The 27,539-nt window shown below is 43.8% G+C and overlaps 1 protein-coding gene across 2 annotated transcripts in view; it reads right to left on the reverse strand.

The window, feature by feature from the left end:
- Positions 1–27,539, reverse strand: part of WDR49 (WD repeat domain 49) — a 51,203-nt gene that overhangs the window by 1,708 nt on the left and 21,956 nt on the right. The window contains exons 10-18 of one of the 2 annotated variants that reach the window (XM_075570621.1): positions 26,042–26,157; positions 25,148–25,278; positions 24,241–24,339; positions 22,182–22,340; positions 12,346–12,533; positions 7,469–7,666; positions 5,572–5,756; positions 4,276–4,382; positions 2,124–2,270 (exon numbers count right to left, since the gene is read on the reverse strand). In XM_075570621.1, the coding sequence (XP_075426736.1) occupies positions 2,124–2,270; positions 4,276–4,382; positions 5,572–5,756; positions 7,469–7,666; positions 12,346–12,533; positions 22,182–22,340; positions 24,241–24,339; positions 25,148–25,278; positions 26,042–26,157 (1,330 nt within the window). The remainder of the gene's footprint in view (positions 1–2,123; positions 2,271–4,275; positions 4,383–5,571; positions 5,757–7,468; positions 7,667–12,345; positions 12,534–22,181; positions 22,341–24,240; positions 24,340–25,147; positions 25,279–26,041; positions 26,158–27,539) is intronic. The other variant, XM_075570622.1, reaches the window with a different exon arrangement.

The raw sequence follows: 27,539 nt of genomic DNA on the forward strand, positions 1-27,539 counted from the left end.
TGACACACGTATTGTGGTTTACATTAGGGGAGCTCAACTCCAGTCCTCAAGGACCCCCCCGCCCCACCCCCTCTCTATGAGGTCCGAATTTTAGGATATCCCTGCTTCCACATAGGTGGCTCAATTAGTGGCTCAGTCTTCGAATGAGCCACCTGTGCTGAAGCAGGGATATCCTAAAAATCTTACCTGTTGGGGGGGGAGGGGGGTCTTGAGGACTGGAGTTGAGCATTACTGCTTTACAGAAACCCCAAGGCAAGGATCTCACAGCCCTGGCCCGCAGATGACGGAACAACGAGACTGGCTCCGGGTACCCAAAGCACAATGGCCCTGAAGGCAAGAACCCTTCCAGGGAGGGGGTTAAGTGGGGGGCGGGGGAGTCTGGCCCAATAAGTCATATCACCCCCACTTATGGCTGAGGGGTTCTCTTTACAAACCATCGTCTCTATAATATTTGAGATTACCCTCTTCGTGAAACAAGAAATCTATCAATTATTGACTCTTCTGTTGACTCAAATTGTGCGCCAGAAATGTACAAGCCGGATTCTCTGCCGCTTGTAATACTATTAAATATTTCTACATACATTCTTACATCAAATGAAACATGAAAGCAATTTAAAGACGACATAGATTCCTCCTTCAGAAGTGAGCAGTCTGTTATGTAAGTTTGAATTGTATGTAGTGTATGTATGTATGTCTTTACTTATATAGCACCGATGGTGTACTCAGCGCTTTACAAAGACAATACAGCACAGGGAATTATAATAATACAATAAGCGCAGCAAAGTCAGATAATAGGAAAGGAAATCCCTGCCCCAGAGAGCTTACAATCTAAGTACTATGTCGGGAAACTCACAGAGACAGCAGGTGAGGGAATAAGTGCAGTAGATAGCAGTGCTTCACCACTATGGATGGTAGGAGTGACTGTGGGACAGTAGCCGTGAGTCCAGGCTATTGAAATCTCTTGTATGGCAGTAAATTCGACAATTCTAAATGGATACAGGAAAAGTGTCATATGCATATTGAAGTGTGACTTCAATTTGTTTTCTGAGTAAATTAAATATTTGTGTTTTTGCCATAAAGATATTGCATGTACACCCTGAACTCCAAATGTTGTGTGAAAGAGCAAGATAAAGCATGCTCCTGGGGACAGCTCAATGAGAGTCTCAGACAGCAGCAAACAGCATTATAACCCTTATGTTTTAAAGCCATCTTCCTCTGTCTGATGTGAATGAAGCTGAAGTGTTCCTAAGCTTGGGAAGCAGCTTTACGTCGCATTCCATGCGGGCTCATATCATGTAGTTTCTGAGATATGAAATAACTGAACACTGTGTGAAATAGATGTAACAAAACATCACACTAATGAAATAAGTTGTTTTTTTCGCTCAATGTAGAACAGGGGTAGCCAATTGCAGTCCTCAAGAGGTACCAAGAGGTCAGGTTTTCAGGATATCCCTGCTTCAGCACAGGGGGCTCAATTAATCCCAGCTTAAGCACAGGTGGCTTAATCAGTGGACCAATCTTCCACTGAGCCACTGATTGAACCACCTGTGCTGAAGCAGGGATATCCTGAAAACCTGACCTGTTGGTAGCTCTTGAGGGCTGGAGTTGGCTACCTCCGATGTAGAATGTAAAAGTCATTATTGCACATAAGTCTATTACAAAACAATCAAGGGGTTAAACATTTCGGATATGTGTACTATGCTATATATGGCATTTCGGTTGCAATGCCATAAAACACCGTCCGGCTCCCGAAAATGCCGTGTGCAATAGCATCGCTTAGTAGACATGTAATGCTGTGTACTGCAAACCCAAGGTACACTGGGTATGATGCATTCACAGATACTAGAAGAACATTCCTTCAATTATTACTGTCTTTTCCCAAATAACTTCCCTCTAACTTTTCTCAGAGTGTCACCCCCCCCCTCCCCCTCGCTGCTTCCTGAATTCACTGGGTCAAGTGTAATTTGCTTTATATCTCTTTTACGATCTGTTAGTCTGGGGAACATGCAGGCACATGGGTTTCCAGGAAGCTCTTTTATCAGCTGCAGACAGGTTCATTCCATTTTACAAGGTTACATGGAGTCAGATAATGTTAGTAGCACGGCCATGAAATCCATTCTTACTTTCGGAGAGGGTAGGAAGATATACATTATTAGAAGTCTTCTCTTCTGCCTTGTCTCCAAAGTATTTGTCAGGGTTAGTAACAAAGTCAGGCTTGTTCACTTCCACAATATCCTGCAGGGCACCTATATTTAATAAACTGAATGTCCCTAGAAGGAAAAATGAAGAACAGGTATATTGTTTCCTATTCCTTCGTTTATTATCATGTTAATTATTAAATGTGCACTGTGACTTTAACTGATTTGTGTGTTAATATTGGTACGTAGTTGGAAGCAAAAGTAAACTCTTATGGCTTAGGCTGCGGCCACGCTGCTGCTGAGCGCGCTAATGCTTGGCGCGCTCACTTTAATGTAATGTAAGGCTGAGGCCAGGCAGGGAGCGAGCGAGCGAGCGTGCGGTGACGTCATGCTCCCTGCTCGGCCGGGAGATTTGTGGCCGGCTAGCTGCGCGTGTGGGGGGGCGTGTCGAGGGGTGCGGCCATGACGTCACGGCGCTAGTTTGCCTTCATTGGGCGAACCGCTCAGGTGACATGCCAGCAAGAGGCAAATCCAATTTCGCTTGCTTTGGAAAGCAGCTAAGCGCCGAGCACGCGAAGGCGCTCGCTCACGCTAGCCACACACATTGCTGCAATGTGTTTCATCGTGGCCAGCGTGAATGCCCGCTCAGTGTCACCCTGGCTGCAGCCTAATGAGCATGGCCACGCAGACGCTTCGTGCGTTTGCGTACGTACGCTCGGCAATGCTCAGCGCTTGGGGCGACATATTAAATTGATTTCCAAGCGCTCAGAAGGGTCACATGACCCAAAATTTCATCACGATAGTTCCTTCAATAACAAGCCCAATCCAGCAAATGGCACACCCCCTACCTTAAACGCCACGGCCCCCGCCCGTTCTCTCAATTTGCAGAAGGACAGCCGAACGCTCATGCTTGGAGAGTTGGTGATGTCACCTCTCTCAAGCATGAGCGCGCTCAGCAGCGTGGCTGCAGCCTTGGTCTTCGTGTATATAAGCAGTGAATTAATTATGAATATATATTTTGTTACTGTGTATTGTGCAGAGCACCATGAACTTAAATGTAAAAAGAAAGAAAAATGACAAAGCTTTCTGGTTAGTACATTTGCAGCTTATTCTGAATGACAACAAAAAGAAAAGGATAATGGTAATTGAGATATAATAAACATCTGAACACGGTAAAAATGTGTCCCATAAACGTTATCAATGATAGAAGTATTTTTCTTCAATATTGAACAGATGGGGACAATCAAAGCAGTGTAACGGAATATCAGAATCATGTGCTCATGCAATTAAATGCTTGGATGGATGTTCAAAACATAAGTAGAGATGGCCGAATCCGCCAAAATCCGTTTCCCAGATTTTCCTGAATTTGCCATTCAAAATCCGTTCCGCGGAGTAAAATCCACCGACGGATTGTTACAGTAAAAATCCACGCGGATTAATCCAACACCGCCATTGGATACAATCCGCGGGGGGATTTTAACAATCCATCTCCGGATTCTGCAATCCGTGTGCAGATTGCGGAATCCGTGTGCAGATTGCGGAATCCGTGTGCAGATTGCGGAATCCGTGTGCAGATTGCGGAATCCGTGTGCAGATTGCGGAATCCGTGTGCAGAATGCGGAATCCGTGTGCAGAATGCGGAATCGACCCAAAAATTCGCCCATTTCTATGATCAGGAACCAACCAAAAGTAAAGCATATTAAAACGGTCCTTCTGCATTTCAACTTTCACCTGAAAATGTTAACGTACTGAAAAAAGGAATTAAAGTTGGTTTGATAGAGTTTCAAATAGATTTTGTTTCTCTCTGGCATAACTCATTTCTCAGTCTGAATAACTATACAGCATAGATCAAAATTGATCAAATGTGTTTATGATTGTATGTGTTTCTTACTAATCACAGGGCTTTCATTCGTTAATTCTTAACATAGTATCATGTAGCAGATTTCCAGGGCTCGTTTACACGTGTAAAATACTTTTTCAGAGGAACAAATAAAATTTTAAAAATAAAAAATCTGTTTCAGTGGCATTGTGGCTGCTAATATTTTATGCCTGAAAGCCGCAATGTTTAACAGACAATATACTGTATCGTGAATTTTACACGGAACAATACCAAAAGAAAATGTCACAAAATACTTACCAGTTGAATTTTGGATGAACTCCTCCCTGTAGTTTGTGTGCAATTTTTCTTTTATTCCATTCTCTTTGTATCTTTTACCTAAAATTGTGTTTTCCCATGGACTGTTCCTGGAAGTGATACGGTTAGCACACATTAACTAAATATTGCTATCTTCGTTGCTGCAAGGTAGTGGGCAACAGGTACAATTGGTAAGCTGTTTTATATGTGCAGGTAGATTGGTCAAGTGAAACGTCTGGTTTGCTTCTGGAAATAATGAATGCCCATTTACTTTTGGGGAATTACTTTTTTTCCATTGTTCATACCATGGTAATGGTATATCAAATACGGATACAAATAAAGGATAAAAGAAAGAACCCACCTGCTGCTTGATTACACAAGATTATCTTAAACCAGAAAAGATCATTAAATGAATTAAATTAATCAAATGAACACTCCGGACATATGTAATGAAAGATTTCACATTGGTACTTATAATGGCAACACAGGTTTAATTTTTTTTATTACAGGATAGTAAGGGGGTCTCCATAACTAGACTGTGTTAATTTCATCTCCGGGGACCCCCTGCTTCCAAACATACTTACTTTCATAGGAAGTGCCGGTAACTCTGTGGCGTTTAAATATCCAGGCCAATAGGAAGCCGCACCGGATGGTGTCATGGTTTCTTCTTGGCACATGTGACCAGGACATTTAAGCCGCCTTTTTTCGTTAAGCATAACCGTTCCCTGGCTGCAGAGATACCGGCACCACTACGGTGTTAAGTATCTCGGGAAGCAGGGGGTCCCCGGAGCTGAAATTAACACAGTTCTGCTCTGGAGACCCCCTGCTTCCATCCTGTAATAGAAAAATAAAGAAAGAAAACAATAGATGAAACCTGTATTGCCGCTTTAAAATATCTCAGTTCTTGCGAAATGATCATCCCCTTTCACATGACTTGCAAACCACTCGCGGCATATTAAATAAGGCACTATGCTCTTGAGCTGCCCAATTTGTTTTACTATTATAGAATATGAAAAGGTTTATAGGCAATGACAAGGACAGCTATGCTCAGCTTTGCTCTGCCAGATGTTGTGAACATTTCTCCTAGCGGAATAACTGAAGAACTGACAATTGCAGTTTGTAACATCCGAAAAAAGTTGAGATAGCACTTTGCTAACCCAAGCATGTACGTTTCTTATTCGGAACTACCCAGATGGAAGCATCCAGTTATAACAAAATATGACATGACATGCATAACACTACACTGCAAACTAATTACATTTTAATTGAACAAGGGAGAACAAATCTGTAATAACCTACTTGAAGGGTAAGTCCTCCACGTGCAGATCTTCTAGGTGAGTGTTGGCACATACTGTTGCTTCATCAAAACGAGTCGTTGAATCCCCTGTTTGCATGTGCCCAGTTACGTTTTCTGTAGGATTTTCCCGTGGGACATTGTCAGTCACATGTAAAGGTGGACATTTCTCTATCCTCCAGCGCTCCTCCTAAAACAGTCGGATTTAAGCTGTTAGGTAATGTAACTGCCACCCTCAGGAATACCCTAGGTAACATAGACCGGCCACCCAGCCTATAACTGTGAACCCAAAGAAGGGTTCGTGTGATTAGTTATCTGAAAAAAGGAAGAACAATGGGGTGGAGACAAGTGATTAAGAGTGCCAAGCAGAGCACGAGGAGAGCAGAGGTGCAGAGACTGGGATCATAGCAGATCCCTGTGCCAAGAAACCAAGGAGAAAAAGATCAGCGCGAGAGCGGAGTCGTCACAGATCAACAGAGTCGGAGCGGCGATAAAGAGCAACAATGGTCCAGAGACGACCGTTATCCTACAGTGTCCCGGGATCCATGAGTAACCCACGAGGGTACCACCCCTATAACCCTGTGGTATCCTTGTCAGTAGACACGAGTTATCCCAAGTCTTTGGGAAGAAACAGACCTACAACTGTACACAACGCAGTAGTAAAAACGAGCTCCAATGCTGTACTGGTACCTACATGGGCCCCCTTGATGAGTACTGGGCCACATGGAATGAGAAAGACACTGAGGGACAGTAGCGCAGCGATACACACATTGGTGGGTTATTGTGATAAACTGTCATAAGTGGTATATATATATATATATATATATATATATATATATATATATATATATATATATATATATATATATATATATATATACCACTTATGACAGTTTATCACAATAACCCCTATTATATATATATATAATCAAAAAATAAATAGATGATACCGTTCTGTGGCTAATGAAATGCTTTTATTTGTGCGAGCTTTCGAGATACACTGATCTCTTCTTCCGGCGATGTTACAATCAATGAAGCAAGCAAAAGCTATACTATAGTAGAGCTTTTGCTTGCTTCATTGATTGTAACATCGCCGGAAGAAGAGATCAGTGTATCTCGAAAGCTCGCACAAATAAAAGCATTTCGTTAGCCACCGAACGGTATCATCTATTTATTCTTTGATTATTGAAGCTCGGCTAACACAGTACTGATACTAATATATATATATATATATATATATACACACACACACACACACCAAGGCGGTCGCCTAGGGCACAAAGGTCCTAGGGGCGCATTAATAATAATAATTTTTTCCTCTTATTATTTTTTATTTATTTATCTTTTTCTAAATTATTTTTCTTTTTTTTGTCCTGTATTTTGGCGCCCTATTTTTATTTGCGTTGCGCTGGAGTGCGGTCGCACCCCCTGCAGCCCCCGATAGCTACGCCAGTGTTTATTTTATTTTTGGGGTGCAAATTTTATGTTTCGCCTAGGGCGCATGAAACCTTGCGCCGGCCCTGGCATTACGTAGAAACTGGGGAGTAGGACTCAGGCCCTCGCCCTAATATATGTCCAAATCAAGCTGTGGTAATAAAGAGGGGTCACATTAAAGTTAAGAAACATCACGTGTATTGATCAGGCTGAGACAGGGAACACAAGCATTTCAGGAAGCAAGGGGTCCCCCGAAGCTGAAATCAACACGGATCAGCTCTGGGGTCCCCCTGCTTCCCAGCTAGTCAATATTAAAATGATAAACCAAGCCGTAAATCCACTATAAGATGAAAAACAAGTCCTGCTCTTTAACCTCGTGTGTCCAGCTCATCAAAACATTTGTTAGTTAGAATTGTATGACATAAAGACTATTTCTAACACTATACTACATAATATAATAGACTTCACCTGTCCAAATATTCCAACTGGAGTTCCAAGGATATTACTGACACACACACTGCAGTCCGCAGAGGCGGAGAGTATCAGGAGACAGCCACTGTGTGCACAAGTTTCCAGGTGTGTGACACAATCAGTGTGAGGCTGGAAAGATGTCACCAGGGGAGGTGGGTCGATATTCCTTGTTTCACTGTAATCAATGCAGTACTCCTATTGTAGAGTAGATTGTTACTATACAAGCATGACATATACTGTACATTGCACACCATTGCAATCCAAGCAGGCAAATTATTTAGCTTTTTTTATTTATTTATTTTAAACATAGGTTTGATGCAGGCGGTCTTCGGAGCTGAACCCCATTCATTTCAGCTCCGGGGACTCCCAGCTTCTAGAGATACTTACCTCCGTAGGGGGTGCCGGTGTCTCCCTGCTTTTTAAAGCTTCCGTGTCATGTCGGCCAACAGGAAGTGGCACTGGATGACATCACAGCTTCCTATTGGCCTGCAGGGCGTGGGAGCTTTGAAAAGTGGCCAGTACGTGATCCCTGTTGGCCAAACGAAGAGGCTACCGGCACCCCTTTCTGAGGTAAGTATCACCGGAAGAAGGGGGTCCAATAGGGCTCAGCTCGGGAAACCCCCTGCTTCAAACCTATGTTAAAAAAGAAATTGCCGCTTGGATTGCCTCTTTAAACTTTTATTGACGCTCTAAGGTGTACATTCATATGTACCACAACAGTGTACAAAAGAGGATCACAAAAAAAATCAATGCTCTTGAGCAATACCAATAATTTGCTTATTCAAAGTTAGATGAGAGCCGCATTAAAAGTTTAGTCACGCCTAGAACCAAAGTGAGCCCATGGCAGTGACACGTCTACGGGGATACAGCTTGGTGATTGATGCTCTATTTGTAAATCAGACATCTATAAGTATTTGTAATTATTTTTTAAATGCTTTTAAAATTTGTGACCTGAAGGTTAGGCGTGTCACACTTATTTCAGCTGTGCTTCCTTTCTTGTGATGTCACTATATGATGGATAGGAGAGAGTTGAATCAGCACGTTGTGCATTATGTATTTAAATTGTGGTATATATGTATGTATATATGTGTAGATATATACAACGTGGTATGTGTGGACACGGACACACACACACACACACACACACACACACACACACACACACACACACACACACACACACACACACACACACACACACACACACACACACACACACACACACACACACCTCTTTCCAATTCCAATTATACTGACCCCTCCTGATTGATGATGTTAAAACAATCAGATGAGAAAACAGAAGGCCTGACATAAGGGTAGTTACGATAAATACTGATAAAGATTAAATAAAGGTGCGTCTCCTGTTCTTTTAGTACAGAAATAAAGTTCTACAATGCTGCAAATCATACTTTGGTCTTTTATCACCTATCTGTACTGATACAGCATTGAACAATCTCTATTAACCCCTAGTGCAGGGGTGGCCAACTCCAGTCCACCAGTCCACCAACAGGTCAGGTTTTAAGGATATCCCTGCTTCAGCACAGGTTGCACAATGAGCCGACTGTGCTGAAGCAGGGATATCCTTAAAAGCTGACCTGTTGGTGGCTCTTGAGGACTGGAGTTGGCCACCCCTGCCCCAGTGGATTGGATTTGGGTGTGTCAGCTCCAAAGGAAGCAACTTATTAATAATTATTAATAAGCAAGTATGCATCTCCGATGCCCTTTATGTCTCCTTTTTCCATTTCTGACATTGTGCACCATACCATGTAGGATTATGATGAACAATATTCAGAGGGTAATTTCTCCAAGCCTCCCAGGTGCCAAAGTGGTGCAAAAGTGGTGCAAAAATACTGCGCCAGAATGATTAATGAACAAAACCCCATTGGCTATAACAGGAATGTTACCCCTTGAAAAATCTAGTATAGTGGGGGTTTTTGTTTTTTTTTGTAGCAAGGTGACTTTGATAAATAGCAAAATTAGGGGCAGATTCACTAACCTCCGCTACGGGTTAATTGACTTGAATGGCAGGAAACGTGCAACATTAACCTGTCCCGAAGGGGAGTAATTCTCCCCCTAAGAGTGTCACATGTCACAGTTGAAGAACACAGTTAATTGGTTATCAGAGACATAACTGTAAAATACAACAAAAATAAACCAATAAACTGCAAGCACAAAACTGTTGCTTTAAAGGGACGATTACATGTGTGTGTAAGGAGCCCAATTATACGGTGAGATGTTTACAACTTCCTTCTTTTTTTTTTATGAGCCAAGAGCAGGAGCTTTTTCAGCACTCATTTGTATTACATCTGCAGAGCCGGGCTGCTTCTCAGGCACTGAAGGGTAGCCAAGGTTAAGAAACACATGAGTCTGTGTAGTGAGAGTTTTCATAAGCCTTCCCACCCCAAAGAAGTTTACAGAGGATTTCAAAAGACATTAGTACAATAGGCTTCAAAGATTACAGCAAGTCAATCTGCCCATGAAAGTCGATTTTAAAACTGTGCTTTGAAATCTAAAATAGAGAACGCTGAACAACTTAACCCAGGGGTGCTCAACTCCAGTCCTCAAGCCCCCCCTTTCCCAACAGGTCAGGCTTTCAGGATATCTCAGCTTCAACGCAGGTGGCTCAATCAGAGGCTCAGTCTTCGATTGAGCCACCTGTGCTGAAACAAGGATATCCTGAAAACCTGACCTGTTGAAAGGGGTTTGACTAGGACTGGAGTTAAGCACCCCTGATTTAACCTACTGCAGTGAAGCAATTGCCAGCTTGAAACAAGAGAGCGGTCGTACCAAATAGAAACAGCACAGATTGCTGCTTAAAATCACAGCGCCTTCAATATCTGTATTTTAAGTTAAAAAAATGCTGCTATGATCCCTCCTCCCCTTCTCTCGCTCCCCTCTTTCTTCCTCTCTTCCTTTTAACTATCCTCACTCCACTTGAAAAAGAGGGAAGGGTGCACATCCATAGACACCTACCCTCCGGACTGAGGGGCGGGCTTGATACTCTTGGATCCTAACAGGTTGTGCGGAAGCTCTTTCATTGTCAATTTGTTAAAAAAAATACCCAATGACTTCTGTACCAGCTTGTTGTGACATGATATGCTGTACCCTACCCTCTGACAAACCCAATAAAAATTAAAAAAAAAAAAAAAAAATGCTGCTAGGATTATCCAGAGGAACTTCCCAAAATGCTTTAACGGATTTTTTAGGACTGTTGGGTTTTGCCCAACAAGGAGTTAATCCCTGCCCGGAGGAGGCAGGAGGCTTAACGAGCCTATGTGGGAGAGCAGTGGCATAACTTCGCCTTATGGGTAAGGTGAGCAGATTTTCCCAGGGACAAACTAAGACATATTTCACGCATGCGCAAACAGCAAGCACCCATTGCACATGTGAAATGGGTGCTGGCTGGCTACGCATGCGCAATGGGCGCTTGCCAGTCGCTCGTGCGCATGCGTGGCTGACAAGCGGCACAAAAAAAAAAAGGATTTTTTTTTTAAAGTCGGTACTCGAGACAAAGTCCAAAAAAAGAGACTGTCCTGGTTATCTGGTCACCCTACGTAAAGGTGAATGAAAAAATATATACATACAGTCTACCGGTGCTGATGGTTCAAGGAGTACCTGTCAGAGTAATTCCAGGGCAATACTCAGGAAAAGAAGGATCCAACGCTCTACGGTTCTGATTATAATGCTAATTTATTTGTGCCACCCAATGTTTAGACCTAAATATGGCATGCCTAGTCACTTGAGAAAGACCTATTTAGGTCGAAACGTTGTGTGGCACCAATAAATTAGCATTGTAATCAAAACCGTTGGATCCTTCTTTTCCTAAGTTTACTTTTCCACATGCAAGTCTCCTGTCACTACCTCACCTACAAGGGGCCAAAGGTTTCTCAGAAAAATCACCCATTTCCACCGTCAATTCTCTGTTTCACCTGAATCGCAGCTGTTACTGTACATTTCGCAAGTTATTTGCTAAACATTTTAATTTAGTTTAATGATGCCAACTCCCATCCAGAGCCTGAAACAGGACTCGTGCTGTCTTATCTCTACCAAAAGCCCTTTCTCAAGCTCTGGAAGGGAGGTAGCATCATTCATTGAAATGCTTGGCTAATGTTGACCATGCTGTGACTGAACTTTGACTTATTCTCAAGAAGGGCCAATTTCTCACGTTTCACCAACTGGGGAGAACGCTTTGCACGTCTCTAGAAAGTATATTGCATTTATTTGCATCTGTCATTTTACATATTATAATGGATATATCCACAAATTAGCATACTTGCAATATTTACCTGATCGTATAGCCCAAAAATGCTTTGCTCTGCACTCTTCTGCCCCTCCTTACATCTCCGCCCTAATTTCTCGCTATATACTTGCCCGACTCTTGCGTGCTGCTCAAGGATGTCTTCTGTCTAACCCATTTGTATCTAAAGCCCTCTCCCACTTAAAACCTTTCTCACTGACTGCCCCACACCTCCGGCATACCCTTCCCATCAATATCCGACTGGCACCCTCTCTATCCACCTTTAAGACCTAACTAAAAATCCACCTCTTTAACGATATGGGGAGATACTACACATCTCGGATGCCCTGACCGTGGCCCCTTGCAGATGCACTTTCCATAATACCCGCCTACTGTGTAAGTTTTCCCTAATTACCACTTAGATTGTTAGCTTTTCGGGGCAGGGACTCCTTTTCATATTGTTACTGTCATGTCTGAAGCGCTGATTCCCATCATGTGTTATATTATGTCACCTGTACATATTACTGCTGTGAAGCGCTATGTACCTGGATGGCCATACATACATACATACATACATACACCAAAATGCCAATTACTGCTACAGTCTTTAGTGGAATGGGAACAGTGTTTCCATTACCTGTATATCCCACACTTTGAGCCATCCATCTAGATCTCCTGTAATGATGTACTGATTTGTTTTATCTACAGTCATAATGATGGAGCCTGCTCCTTCGTGAGCTACAAATTCTGCCATTAAATGGCTTCTAAATATATTCCAAAATCTGACATAACCAGATCCTCCACAAGACACCAGGCTTGCTCCACCTGCAATAGAAAAGTTGATGAAATCAGTAAAAAAAAAAAAAACTAGCATGCGAAAATATTTCCAACAGCATATATTACAGTATTGTGATAATGGTAGCAAATATACAGTGACACACATCTTAAAGGTATAGGGATATAATTCCATTAAGCGGCAAATCCAGTGTCGGATTTCCCGTTAGGTCAGTGAAATTTGGGTGCAGCAAATATGTCCGCCCCCATACACATTTGCCGCTATATCGGGTCTGAAGGGAAGGCACTTACATATGCCGGCCGACTCCTTGCTGCCGCCCTCCTTCTCCTTTTGATTTTCAGCGTCAGGTGACGCCGCGGACGTCCCCAACGTGACGTCACACGGTGTCCCGTTGCTATGGCAACGTGACATTGCGGCATCAAATTACATTGTGCCGTCACATTACCATGGCAACGCGATAACGCGATGCCGTGAGACGTCCCTTTGGTGACGTCCGTGGCGTCACTTGACGCTGAGAGTCGGAAGGAGAAGGAGGGCGGCAAGAAGGAGGCAGCCGCCACATGTAAGGGCCGTGGGTTTTTGCAATCCGCCGCTGCGCAGATCTCTCGCATAAAGAAATTGGCGTTTCCTTCTGGTATCTTAAACATGAATGTCCTCAGTAACCAATATATCATGGTACCAAAAACTTGAGGTTGAAACCTGCAATAATTCCTTTCACACTTTTGTCTACTTTCCATTTTAAGGCCCTACTGTATATATAAAGCCTGTTGGTAATCAAATTGACGAATGAAGACAAAAAGCTTTGTTTATTCCAGTTTTAATTTCACTTTTTTTGCAAACAATATCTAATTAAAGTTTCTGGTAATACTTACTTTAAAGCAGCAGTCCAAGCTGCCATTTTAATTTTTTTTTATTTTTTTCCCTTTAATATGTGCATCAATACAATCCACACAATGATAAGTAATTAGCTAAGTTGCCGATCGATCGGTGAAGATTCGGCTCAGGGGTTCACTAAATCCCTGTCAGTGCAGCAGAAGAGGACCAAAGATGCAAAGTTTTGTGGGGAAGATCATGTGACCAGGCAGTCACTAGATTCAATTGATGCACTGCTAGAGAGAGGGCGGGGCTCAAAGGGGTGTGTCAGAGCCTGTTTTAGAAGAGGGGGATGTGACTTTGTAAACGGTTGCTATAGAAACAAAAATGCTTGTTACATTATAATACATAAACAATGAGATGTTTAAAAATAAATGCTGCAAGAACTAATTTTTTTTTTTTTAAACACACATGTAGGATATTGCCTGGTCTGCAGCTTTAATACCTGAATAATTAAAAGTAAGTAACACTGTTGGTTTTACGTATTCAATAAATGAATTCATATAAATGGGCTGAAGGAGAGGTTCAGTGAGTAGGGGGAGCCTGGTTCAATTACCGGTGTCATTCTCCCTGTGCCTCAAGCACCAAAAAATAGATTGTAAGCTCTACCGGGCAGGAACCCGAGCCTGTAACAATGATATGCACAGCAATACACACACTGTCAGTGTTATGCAAGAAAAAACTATTTTCAGAATACAATGCGCAATGTTTTGCTGTGTACTACTTGGGGGCTCAACACAGTAACAACAAGATAATCAAGTGGCAATCCGGTGTTTTGGGAACTCAAGTTGCATACACATCTAAAGTCCAAGATGCAGCTCAGCAGGGTCTGTACAAGTGCAAAATCAAACGATGTGTTAGAGGTCACAGTACGCAGTCATGTTCTCTATTTGAAGACCTTGTGGTTGCAGCATGCGAGGAAAGGGGTTCATTATTTAAAATGTATAAAGGGACGAGATCTCAAAAGTGCCTTTGACAGATATCAGTGCAATTAATACACTATACTTCAAAGAGAACTGTTTCAAAGCTAATGAACTAAGAGCGAGAGACGTCTCCTGTGTTTGAAAATAATTGGCAAACACCTTTTTTTTATCGTTCAGCCTTGATTATGAGTGTGAATGAGTTGGCAATGACTGGGTTCCAACATGTAGCCCGGCCAGCAACTGAGTGTTAAATATAATCATGTGTGTCATTTTGATATTGTGTTTTGGCAATTAAGAAACTTAAAGCTGCAGACCAAGCAATATCCTACATGTGTTGTTTTTTTAAATAAATCAGTTCTATACTATGAGAAAATACTTATACCATTTTTTCATGTATTATAGTGTAACAAGCATTTTTTATTTCTATAGCAACCATTTACAAAGTCACATCCCCTTCCACTTCCGAAACAGGCTCTGGCACGCCCCTTTTTGAGCCCTGCCCTCTCTCTAGCACTGCACCAATTGTATCTAGTGACTGCCTGGTCACATGGTCTTCCCCACAGAACTTTGCATCTTTGGTTTTCTTCTGCTGCAATGACAGCCATTTAGTGAACCCCTGAGCCGAACTTCGACGATCGATCACAGGAGAACGGATCAATGGGCAACTTAGCTAATTACTTACCGTTGTGTGGATTGTATTGATGCACATATTAGGGCGGGCGGGACGTTGCTTGGGCTGGGGAGGGCGGGCGTTGCTTGGACCGGAGGAAGGGGCGAGCGGGACGTTGCTTGGCCGGGGAGGGTGGGCGTTGCTTTGACCGGAGGGGCGGGCGGGACGTTACTTGTTCCAGCAGAGACAGACGTTGCTTGGGCCGGGGATGGTGGGCAGGACGTTGCTTGGGCCAGGGAGGATGGGCGGGATGTTGCTTGGGCCAGGGAGGGCGGGCAGGACGTTGCTTGGGCCGGGGATGGTGGGCAGGACGTTGCTTGGGCCAGGGAGGATGGGCGGGATGTTGCTTGGGCCAGGGAGGGCGGGCGGGACGTTGCTTGGGCCAGGGAGGGCGGGCGGGACTTTGCTTGGGCCAGGGAGGGCGGGCGGGACGTTGCTTGGGCCAGGGAGGGCGGGCGGGACGTTGCTTGGGCCAGGGAGGGCGGGCGGGACGTTGCTTGGGCCAGGGAGGGCGGGCGGGACGTCGCTTGGGCCAGGGAGGGCGGGCGGGACGTCGCTTGGGCCAGGGAGGGCGGGCGGGACGTTGCTTGGGCCAGGGAGGGCGGGCGGGACGTTGCTTGGGCCAGGGAGGGCGGGCGGGACGTTGCTTGGGCCAGGGAGGGCGGGCGGGACGTTGCTTGGGCCAGGGAGGGCGGGCGGGACGTTGCTTGGGCCAGGGAGGGCGGGCGGGACGTTGCTTGGGCCAGGGAGGGCGGGCGGGCGGGACGTTGCTTGGGCCAGGGAGGGCGGGCGGGACGTTGCTTGGGCCAGGGAGGGCGGGCGGGCGGGACGTTGCTTGGGCCAGGGAGGGCGGGCGGGACGTTGCTTGGGCCAGGGAGGGCGGGCGGGACGTTGCTTGGGCCAGGGAGGGCGGGCGTTGCTTGGACTGGAGGAAGGGGTGAGCGGGACGTTGCTTGGGCCAGGGAGGGCGGGCGGGACGTTGCTTGGGCCGGGGAGGGCGGGCGTTGCTTGGACTGGAGGAAGGGGCGAGCGGGACGTTGCTTGGGCCGGGGAGGGTGGGCGTTGCTTTGACCGGAGGGGCGGGCGGGACGTTACTTGTTCCAGCAGAGACAGGCGTTGCCTGGGCCGGGGATGGTGGGCAGGACGTTGCTTGGGCCAGGGAAAGCGGGCGGGACGTTGCTTGGGCCAGGGAGGGCGGGCGGGACGTTGCTTGGGCCAGGGAGGGCGGGCGGGACGTTGCTTGGGCCAGGGAGGGCGGGTGGGACGTTGCTTGGGCCAGGGAGGGCAGGCGGTACGTTGCTTGGGCCAGGGAGGGCAGGCGGGACATTGCTTGGGCCAGGGAGGGCAGGCGGGACATTGCTTGGGCCAGCAGGGACAGACGTTGCTTGGGCCGGGGATGGTGGGCAGGACGTTGCTTGGACCGAAGGGGCAGGCGGGACGTTGCTTGGTCCAGCAAGGACAGACAATGCTTGGGCCGGGAGGCACAGACATTGCTTGGGCAAGGGTGGAGTTTGGGGTCGGCGGGACATTTTTTGGGAGGCAGTAGCAGTCAGCCTTTGCACAAGATATATCAAAGAAACGGAAGGTCTCTTGCTCCATAGCAGTGCCCGGCATAGGCCGCTATTTAACATGCTCTGCAGCTGATTCTCCTTGACAGGAAAATGTTTGTCCTGTTTACTTGAATCAGACTAAAATCTTCTTTGGCAAGAAGCAGCAGCTTGATAGCTTATTGAATAAAGGCCAATCGGTGACTTATTCCATGAAGAATTTTAAAGTGCAGTTAACATTTGTGGTGATAAATAAGTAACAAGACACAATCAGAGGTTTGGAACGCTCTTCTAAACTCTGGCATTGGGATTGCAGTGATAAGCTTGATAGTGTTAAAAACACCAACCCTAAGTGCACACACACAACTCATCATTGCCTCCCTCATGAAATCTCCCTCTGCACTACTCTCTTCCCAAAATATCCACAAACTGAGTGAATGACCGGTTCATTTGTAGCCCTTTTGTGAGACTGTGTTACTATATGTTTCACAGGAATAACATGTAAAGGACCAAAGCGTATAAAGCACATCACAAAGCTTCGTTTACAAATATCTTATGGTACAGGCAGGGCCGCAGACAGATTTCCCGGGGCCCAGGACTAGAGGTGCGTCCTGGGTTTCCCCCCCAGTGGTCCCCCCCCCCCAATTTCACACCTCATGGGCCCCCTCTATTTCCCACCCTCTACCCATGTATTTCTCTCCCCTCTATCTCACTCACTCTCCCCCCTCCCACCTCCCGCCTCGCATGTATTTCTCTCCCCTGTGTCTCACTCTTACTCACACTTTTCTTCACTCACTCCCTACCACCGTCTCTCACTCGCCCCTATCTTCTGTCAATTACCTTATTCTCACTCAATCGTCCCCACAAAATACATACCAAAAAAACCCACCCACCTAAATAGATATAACCCCGCCGCCCCAATACATTTAAAAAAGACCCCCGCCGCCCCAATACATTTTAAAAAGACACCCGCCGCCCCAATATATTTTAAAAAGACCCCCGCCACCCCAATACATATTTAAAAAAACAGACTTACCGAAGACACGTGGGGGGCCTGCAACACCACTACCGGGAGGCGGCAGAGGAGCCTGCTGCAGACGGGCAACGGGGGACAGACTCAGTGCCGGGAAGGTGGAAGGTAGGGGGGGGGGCAGGGCAGAGGATGCCGGTAGGGCTTGGGTGTGGGGGGCAGAGGAGTCAGGTAGAGAGGCAGAGGAGTCCGGTAGAGGGAGGGGGCAGAGGATGCCGGTAGGGCCTGGGGGGGGGGCAGAGGATGCCGGTAGGGCCTGGGGGGGGGGCAGAGGATGCCGGTAGGGCCTGGGGGGGGGGCAGAGGATTCCAGTAGAGGGAGGGGGCAGAGGATTCCGGTAGAGGGAGGGGGCAGAGGATTCCGGTAGAGGGAGGGGGCAGAGGATTCCGATAGAGGGAGGGGGCAGAGGATACCGGTAGGGCCTGGGGGGGGGCAGAGGATTCCGGTAGGGCCTGGGGGCGGCAGAGGATTCCGGTAGAGGGAGGGGGCAGAGGATCCCGGTAGGGCCTGGGGGTGGCAGAGGATTCCGGTAGAGGGAGGGGGCAGAGGATCCCGGTAGGGCCTGGGGGTGGCAGAGGATTCCGGTAGAGGGAGGGGGCAGAGGATTCCGGTAGAGGGAGGGGGCAGAGGATTCCGGTAGAGGGAGGTGACAGAGGATTCCGGTAGAGGGAGGGGGCAGAGGATACCGGTAGGGCCTGGGGGGGCGGGGCTGAGGATCAAGGATGGCTAGGGCCCAGGTGGTTTTGAGGGAGGGAAGACACATGGGGGGATCTGCAGCACCACTACCCACAGCCGCCGACAGTGACACGTGAACAGCAGGAGGCCCAGACCACTGACTCACCGAGCCCAGGACGCCAACACCGGCTGTCTCCCCCTGTCGGTGACACTGAGTACAGGGGTGGCCAACTCCAGTCCCCACCAACAGCTCAGGTTTTCAGGATCTCCCTGCTTCAGCACAGGTGGCTCAATCAAAGACAGGGCCACTGATTGGGCCACTTGTGCTGAAGCAGGGATAGCCTGAAAACCTGACCTGTTCGTAACCCTTGAGATTGAAAGTTCAGTGGAAACTAGGGCTCAAAAATATTCCAGCAACAAGAGACTTTAGAGGTCTCCTTAAAAATTGAGAGAACTTTTCTTATAGAATATGTGGATAGGATCAGAAATATGTATGTGGAGTAAAGGTGTGGGAGTATCCAGTAATAGAAAATAAGACAACGCCGACATGGCCTGACTCACAATCAGCGTGCAGCATCCAGGAAAATAAATGGAGCAGAATATTCTTAAATCCTTATAACACCTGGTAAACACTCCCCTAGACATCCACATGTCTTCTCCAATAAGGTAAGTGACAATGGCCGCACAAAGTCAGATGTACCTTATAATTTCTTGAACTCCGGTTCTGACCATTGTCCTCCGGCGTGCCGTCTGCGGAAGTGAATAGAGCAAAAAAAACGAAGAAACTCCGACGCACGACCAGAATGAAGGAGGAGGAGGATGACTTGAGTACAAAAAAGCTTTAATGGATCCTTGGCAAACAGACCGGCATGTTTCGTGCTCGGTGCGCTTTCTCGAGGTCTCTTCTGAGCTGACCTCCATCGGGACTTTTAAATACCCTGCTTTCCCGGCAAAAAAACCCGGTCTCTGCGTCATCACGCGAGGTATGTAACACATTAAAAAAAATCTAAAACAACTTTATTAGCCAAATACATTTAAACAAGGAAACAGGAGTTGCCAAATCCTTCCACATAATTCCTTCTACCTTGATATTGAAATAAAGTAGCGAGAAAGGGGCAACACACTGTCCCTAGACAAATAAAAACAAAATATCAACAAAAGGCATAGCTTCTGTTGAATAATTGCCTCTCAACACACGAAACCACATTATTGTAAAACAAACCATACAACATAACTATGTATAAAGATTGACAATGACAACCTAAAGAAAAAAAATATACAGAATAATCATCAAATATTAATTAACTCTATTATAGATTAATATATCACTAGAGAATAATAGGATTCATTGAATCAATCTGTAAATACCACAATATAATGCTAATATAGTGAGAATTATACATATAAGTAATAAGTGCAACTTAATCAATCAAATCTTAAAATATCACAAACATGTTTTGAATATATTTACACCTATTTAAATGTATTTTATTTTAAGCTTATTTACAAGCTTTGGCACAACTTTTCCTTTTATGGACACATTTGTATAGTAAAGAACATATGTTAACCATAAGTCATAAGTCAGAATTCATAGACAAGATGTTTGAACTTTGGACCGTAGTGGAATGCAGGACTCACAAAGTGCTAATAAACTAATATTACTAAGGGCTCTGGTCTCCAAAACGAATCAATTTGTTATATAACATTTTCCAAAGGTCATTATATCTCGACCTTTGAGAAACTTGTGGAGAGAGATGTTCTTCTGTTGGCAGGAGAATATCATTTTGACATTTGCCCTCTTCGGCAGAGTTATACGCACTGTAATCTTACATCTACCGAAAAAAACAGCTTTAACGTGCTAATGAAGATTTAATCATAAATAGTGCAGATAAGGGTGGGGCAATAGTGGTGCAGCATAGGAGGGATTACCATAGGGAGGCTTTATGCCAGCTTTCTGATGCTTCCTCCTATGCTGTGCTACGGTCTGACCCCACTCCTCTCTTTTCAAGGGACCTTCAAAACCTGCTTGAGCAGGGTACATTGTTGGGGGTATCAAGTGATGAGTGTGATTTTTTGTTTAAACAATACCCCGTTATCCTTATCTTCCACCATCTCCCAAAGACCCACAAGACATTGGTCTCTCCTCCAGGGAATACTGTCACAAGTATTGGATCTTTGGGAGATGGTCTCTCATGCTACATTGATCACTACCTCCAACCCCTGGTGCAAGAATTACTGTCCTTTATTTTTGGATAGTGGGGACCTCATTAATAAAATACAGAGTATGGAGTGGAAAAAACATTATGTATGGGTCACGCTGGACGTGACAGCACACTATAATATAATTGATAAAACTCAAGGGATGGTAGCTGTCCGCTATTTTTTGGATAGATCTAATTTATGACTTTTTCAGAGCACTTTCATTTTGGATTCCATTCACTTTCCTTTATCACATACTTATTTTCTTTTTGATGGGGTTTTCCATTTCCAAACACGTGGAACCGCAATGGGCACTAGTTTTACGCCATCATTCGCCAATCTTTTTATGGGTTGGTGGGTACAGTACTACACGTTAGGGGATAGAAATCCCCAAACGCCGGGATTAGGGATAGGCACAACATTATTTTTTATCGTCGCTTTATAGATGATTTGATTTTGGTGTGGAATGGGGATATTACTTCACTCATTTCATTTATTGATTTATTAAACACTAACACTTTCAATTTCAAATTCATGTATAATCAGAATTATCAACATATAAATTATCTCGATCTAATTCTTTATGTTGATTTAAATTTAAAAATTCAAACGGATATTCTTATCAAGATTAATACAAGTAACACTTTTTTGCGTGCGGACAGCTGCCATCCAAAAACTTTGATAAAAGGAATCTCCAAGGGTCAGCTCCTCCGAATTAAGAGGAACTGCTCTACAGAGGACTGTTTGAAACCAAAATTTGTTAATAAAGGGTATAATTCTTCTGATTTAGATAAAACAACCGAGGAGGTGAAATGTAGTGAGAGAGCGTTCACTTTGATTAGAAATAAAAGAATTGATACAAGAAGTGATTCCCCCTTGTTTGTCACATAGTTTCGTGCACAAGTTATTAAGAAAATTGTCCAAAAACATTGGGGGATACTTCAACTAGATCCATCTATAAGTGATATAGTAGACCAGGTCCAAAATGTATGTTAAAACGGGGTCAGACCCTGGCGAACAGTCTTTCATCAAGCCTCTTTGCATCAGACACAACTAACATTTGTACTGATAAACCAAATGGTTTTTTTCTTTGTGGTCATTGCAATATTGGTATTAATATGCAAGCCTCCCCATGTTTTCCTTCCACAGTCACAGGCAGAAGTTTTCTTATTAGATCATTCATTAATTGCGATACCAAGTTTGTGGTGTACCTCCTGACCTGTGGCTGTGGGAAGCAATACGCGGGTAGGACGATTAGACATCTCAAACAGGGAATACAAGAACAAGTCAGGCTCATTATAAAGGGTGATTTAAACCATTCGGTATCCAAATATGTGTCTCTATGTCCCCAGGGTAATCTCAAGAAATTGATGTGTAAAAGCATAGAAATGGTTCCACCATTAATTAATAATTGTCGGGAAAGCAGGGTATTTAAAAGTCCCGACAGAGGCCAGCTCAGAAGGGACCTCGAGAAAGCGCACCGAGCGCGAAACATGCCGGTCTGTTTGCCAAGGATCCATTAAAGCATTTTTATACTCAAGTCATCCTCCTCCTCCTTCATTCTGGTCGTGCGTCGGAGTTTCTTCGTTTTTGGTAACCCCTGAGGACTGGAGTTGGCCACCCCTGTTCTAATAAATAGACAACATTAATGTAAAGAAAACATAATACATTTAATATAAGATGGGTTCCAGGTACTCAATCAATATAAATTCTGCATCAATAGATGAACATCGTAAAAACACTTTCTTAAAAGCTTTTACCTGTTGACGAGATATTTTTTCTTGCCTCAAGGAAGAACAGTCTGGTTACACTATTATTGCTGTCACAGTCTGGATTATAGATGCAATTCAATGAGCGTGTTTGTCTTTCAGAAGAGAAGCAAGACATGCTTCTATTTCTAGCACTCTGCAATTGAGAATCTGTAACAAACACGCTTTTTATAAATCTTCTCTGGATACAGAAATATCAGTATTATTTGGCTCACAATCGTTTGGTTAATGCAGCAATGCCTGCAATATCATACGGGGTTTTGCTAAATGTTTTTTTTTAATACATCAGTTTTGTAGTATTTGATTGTTCTTACTGCATTTTTTCTTAGTCAACTATTAATGCCATTTTTAATGAGTTTTAACATACTGAGCATTTGATTTCTATAGCAAGATATTTGTAACACTTTCCTGCTTGTGATAATTTGTTGCCAATATTCCCAGCAGTTTGTGCTGCAAACTGTAACAATAGACAATGTTACCATTAGTAATATAAGAATACATTGTAGCTGCTGAGTTACACTGACTGAAAGATTGATTGAAATGGAAAGGCAGCCAACTCTGGGAAGCAGGATCTTTGCTGATCAATCACAGGAGAACTAATTGGTCAGCAGCTTAGGTCATTAGTTTTCAATAAAGGTAATCAAAGGCGGCATATACAAAAACAAAACAAAACGATTTGAGGCGCGGACTGACTCTTTAAATGCAGCGTTACAAAATTCCACATTGCATCAATTCTTCCAAATTTGTACCCTTCCCTTTTTAACAGACCACAAAAAGCATACACATGTTCAGTGCAAGCAGTGATGTCAAGGGAAGATAGTGGGCGCTTGCAGCAAAGGGATTTGCTGGCCATCCAATTTCTAAATATTATATCTGCAGAAATAGCCATTAATGAAAAGAAAGCATCTATTTTAGTAGGCAAGTAAAATTCTATTGAAATGCAGTGCTAACTCAATTGCATGAAACAAGAAATACATCACAAGCAGAATATATGATGACGTGTTCAGTGCTCGGCTAATGGGTCAAGTACTAAAAAAGTAAAATGTTTTGCTTTGGGTAAGAAGTTAATATCTTAATAAGGTAGTAAAGTATTGTAACGGCTTGAAGCTCTGCATTACACAACGCATATTAGAGAATAAGGTTCCTATCAATTGTCTTCAGTGCCAAAGAGGTAGCTAATTATACAAAATTAATTGTAGAAACATATAGATGCATAAGCAGGCAATATGCAAATCGTTATTGCATCATCATAATTAATACTGAAGTGCTGTTATACTAATTAAAGCTGCAATGTACTCTACCTGACCCAGCTCTGCTGTTCAATTAAGTCAGTAAGTGGGATGCAGCACACTGGTTGTGAAATGAACACCACAATTGCTTGATTAGAATTTAAATATACGTCTCCAGCTAGGATGGTGAACGGAGATATTTTACAGTGAACAAGCGGACAGTTGCACTATTCATAATCTTCATTTCTAGAGTGAAACATTATCAGCCACAGCAGTGACTGACCAGCAAATTCTTTTTTAGTACTTACAGTACAAGCGATTATTACAGGGGTGGCCAACTCCTGTCGTCAAGGGCCATCAACAGGTCAGGTTTTCAGGATATCCCTGCTTCAGCACAGGTGGCTCATTCAGTCTCTGCTTCAGCACAGGTGGCTCAATCAGAGGCTCAGTCTTTAACTGAACCTCTGATTGAGCCACCTGTGCTTAAGCAGGGATATCCTGAAAACCTGACCTGTTGGTGGCCCTTGAGGAGAGGAGTTGGCCACCCCCCCGGATTAGTTCTTCAAGGGGTTCATTCTATATTGGAAGAAGCAGTCAACCTGCTGTTTTCGGATGAAATTCACTATTTTCAGTCAGTTGGGCAATTTCACCCAAAAAACGATCGTCAGCTTCGGTTGATATAGAATAAAGCCCCTAAGTCATTGGCTGGTCGGATTCTGTCTTAGAAGAATAAACAAGAAAATGTAATCAGTGTATGGTCTACAATTAACACAACAACCAGGACCCCATAACACAGCAGAGGCACTGCATAATTTCCTCACCTGATTTCGATTTGACACCTCTTCCACCTTCAGGGTGAAGTTTTCGGGAAGCATTTTCAGTGCTGTTGTTCCAAACAACCATTTCCCCATCATAACTCCCTGGGTTTGAAAAAGCAATCACAGCTACAAATTGGTGCGATATAAGCATGGCACAGTAAATAAAAAAGTGACCCCATGCATCAAATTGAAGTGATAGCAAACGCAAGCTAGGATTCATGTTTCTCACGGCTTGACATAAAGACGGTTTCCCACCGAGGCATTTCTCACGTGTTTAGTTAGCGTCTGCGATTCTGTACCTACAGATATATAACTTGATACTTCAGTCACCAATCTGATTGTCTATCTTACAAAACGATGTCTCCGTTCTTTCTCCTCCAGTCCAAAAAAAACAACAAAATATTCTTTGTCATTTCTCAGGAAAAGATGTGGTGGGAAAAAGAAGCGGAATCTTTAGCCCTCTGTTGTACTTTAATAAACTCATGAGCTTAATACCGAAGGAGCCCAGACATGTCCTTCAGTGAAACACATAGTGGGTTATTTATTCAAGTCTCCCAGCTGCAAAACTGGGGTAAGACTGGGGGCCGAGACTAATACTGCACCAGATTATTCATAGGAACTAAATCCCATTGATGCCAACGCGTTTCCTTTTTTTTATACATCTAGCGCCTGCTTTGCACCAGCTTTGCCTGCGAGGCTTTGATACATGCATGTATATCTTTATTTATATAGTGCCATCCAGGTACATAGCGCTTTACAATACACGTGGCATAATATTATAGCACATAATGAAGCACTTCAGACATAAAACTATAGGAAAAGGAGTCCCTGCCCCGAAGAGCTTACCATCATAACACCCTATAAGTGAAATGATTATATGATTGCTACTGTACTTATTTTTTATGGTTACCTGTGACCAGACTTTGTGGGGGTAAAAACCCTGCGCACAAGATATCATCGCGGTGCTGCACCCCTCCTTTCCATTCTGAAGGCTGAATTAAGAACTGTGTTAAAGTGTTCAGTCGGAAAACTGTAATTATCCTTGGAAGAAGAAAATGGGATATGAATTGCCAAACTGGATCCAATCATTGGGAGCAGACACATGAGCTAATTATAGTGGGGTTTTTTTTGGTAGTATATAGGTAGAAGAAGGGTTTGTAGAACTGTAGTAGGATGCAAGTGACTCATAGCCAAAACATTCCTTTTAAATACTTTTGTAATGAATTGCCTTATCTGTGTTAGCAATAACTGCAATTTATAGGCTTTGGCCTCCTTCTTTTGCAAGTCCCTTTCGTCTGAGACAATCCAAGGCTATATTTACTCATGCCAAAAAATGCACTGCAGTGCTGGAAGACACCTGGTGTCCAGGGAAGGGACCGTAAGATATATTTTGGTGCCAGAATGTGTCTTTGCACCGCTAAGTATGGACAGTGGTGTAGCTAAACATGCTGGGGCCCCCGGGCAAAATTTTGTGAATGCGTGATCTGCACTTGTCAACTGCGCATGCGTGATGGCACTTGCCGAGTTGGCCCCAAGAGCGCCGGCCCCCGGCGGATGGTGGCTAATGGCATAGTACCACTTAGTACATATGGGCCTTAATGCCCAAGGCCTTTTTGGTCAACTTTACAAACGTTCAACTCCCTAATAATCCTTTATTACACTAAGTTTCTCATACATTTCCTTCAGATATATGTTCCTATACAAAGAACATAACAAAACAAAGATCTGAAATTCTTATACGTTGACTATTCCTGGTATGAATTTCAACAAATGCATTTAATTATCAAGAATAAAAAAAACATACCTTTCCCATCCCACAACCAATATGGTTCTTTTTAGAATTAGTATCTGAGAGATTTCAGCTGGGTGATCTCTTCCAGCATTTAATTTATGGTGACAATGACCATTGAAATCCCAAATCTGAAACAAAATGTAACAATGCCAATAAGTCTCTTGGATAACATATATTTGTTTTATTTTTTCTAATATAGCACTGAATATGTACTCAGCACTGTACAAAATGATATACAGATTTTCTTTTTAATCAAGCAAGTAAAAGATCAATACAAGTGCTACAGATGAAAATGAAAAAAATGTGAGTGAGAACTTAAATACGAGTGTCGGAGGAGACACATCCCCAGAATGCATCAGCCTTTATGCGACATTGCGATTATGTGTTTGCTCCTCGGGAGCGATCACATGATCACACGAACAGAATATCCGTTTTAGATCTTGTTCAGATTCCTTTTAGATCTCGTTCAGTTCTCTGAATGGGATCTCTCCTAGAAAACGATCAAAAATCCTATTACGTCACTACTACGATAAGATACAACAAGATTTCATGTAAGTTTATATAGTTTATATATTTTATATATATATATACGTTCTTGATTTTTATAAACATGTAAACCTTTCTGGTAAAGGTGTCATATTCACTATTTAGGATTTAGTGGTGATATATTCATGGTGCCACCATAGTAATAAGCAGGTACTTAAACTCAAGGGTAACGATCTATCTTATTCCAAAAATCCCTGAAGATGTGGAAGGAGACACACGAAACGCATAGGGTGATGGTGGCAAATTGGTGAGACGAACGAGTCGACGAACCGGTGACGCCATAAGCTCGGCACATCGCGAGGCCCGACAAGGGAATTCCCTGGCAACGAGCATGCTGAGGAGGGCGCTACCCGCCCCCATGGCAGCAGCGAGCCGAGAACTGGATTAAAGGACACGCTTTCATCAAGAACAAACAAAATAACCCGATGTGAAATTATCACATTGCGAGTGTGCATTTTAATTGTTTTTCTTATAATTAAAACTTTATTACGCCATGAGAAGCGTTTTTGCGCTCATCTCTTTTAATATATATATTCATATTATTTGACTAGGATTAGTAAATCTATTTAGTAAATGGGGTCTCTCCATAAGACATCTTAGGCTGCGGTCCCAGTGTGCACTGTAGCACGCACACCTGGTAGGGACCTTCACCGCGGTCTGTGAGAAGATGGAGGAGTTTGCGACGGGGGGGGGGGTGTGGCTGGGGTTTTCTTGGGGCGTGGCTATGACCTCACGCGGCAACAAACAAAAACAAAACCCCCAATGAATAATAGTAATACAATTTCATACAGTATTTTTTTTTTTTTACTGTAAAAGGCAGAGATTCTATATAAGTTGTGAGCTGCTTTAGTTTGCAAGATATGGACATTAAAAATATGTTTTCAATATATCTTTGACTCATCAGTTTATAAAAAGTCATGCTTATTCTTTAGCATACTTTTAGTTTATGCAACAAATACAAGCG

The sequence above is a fragment of the Ascaphus truei genome, chromosome 14 (genome assembly GCF_040206685.1).
Source record: "Ascaphus truei isolate aAscTru1 chromosome 14, aAscTru1.hap1, whole genome shotgun sequence".
NCBI lineage: Eukaryota > Metazoa > Chordata > Amphibia > Anura > Ascaphidae > Ascaphus > Ascaphus truei.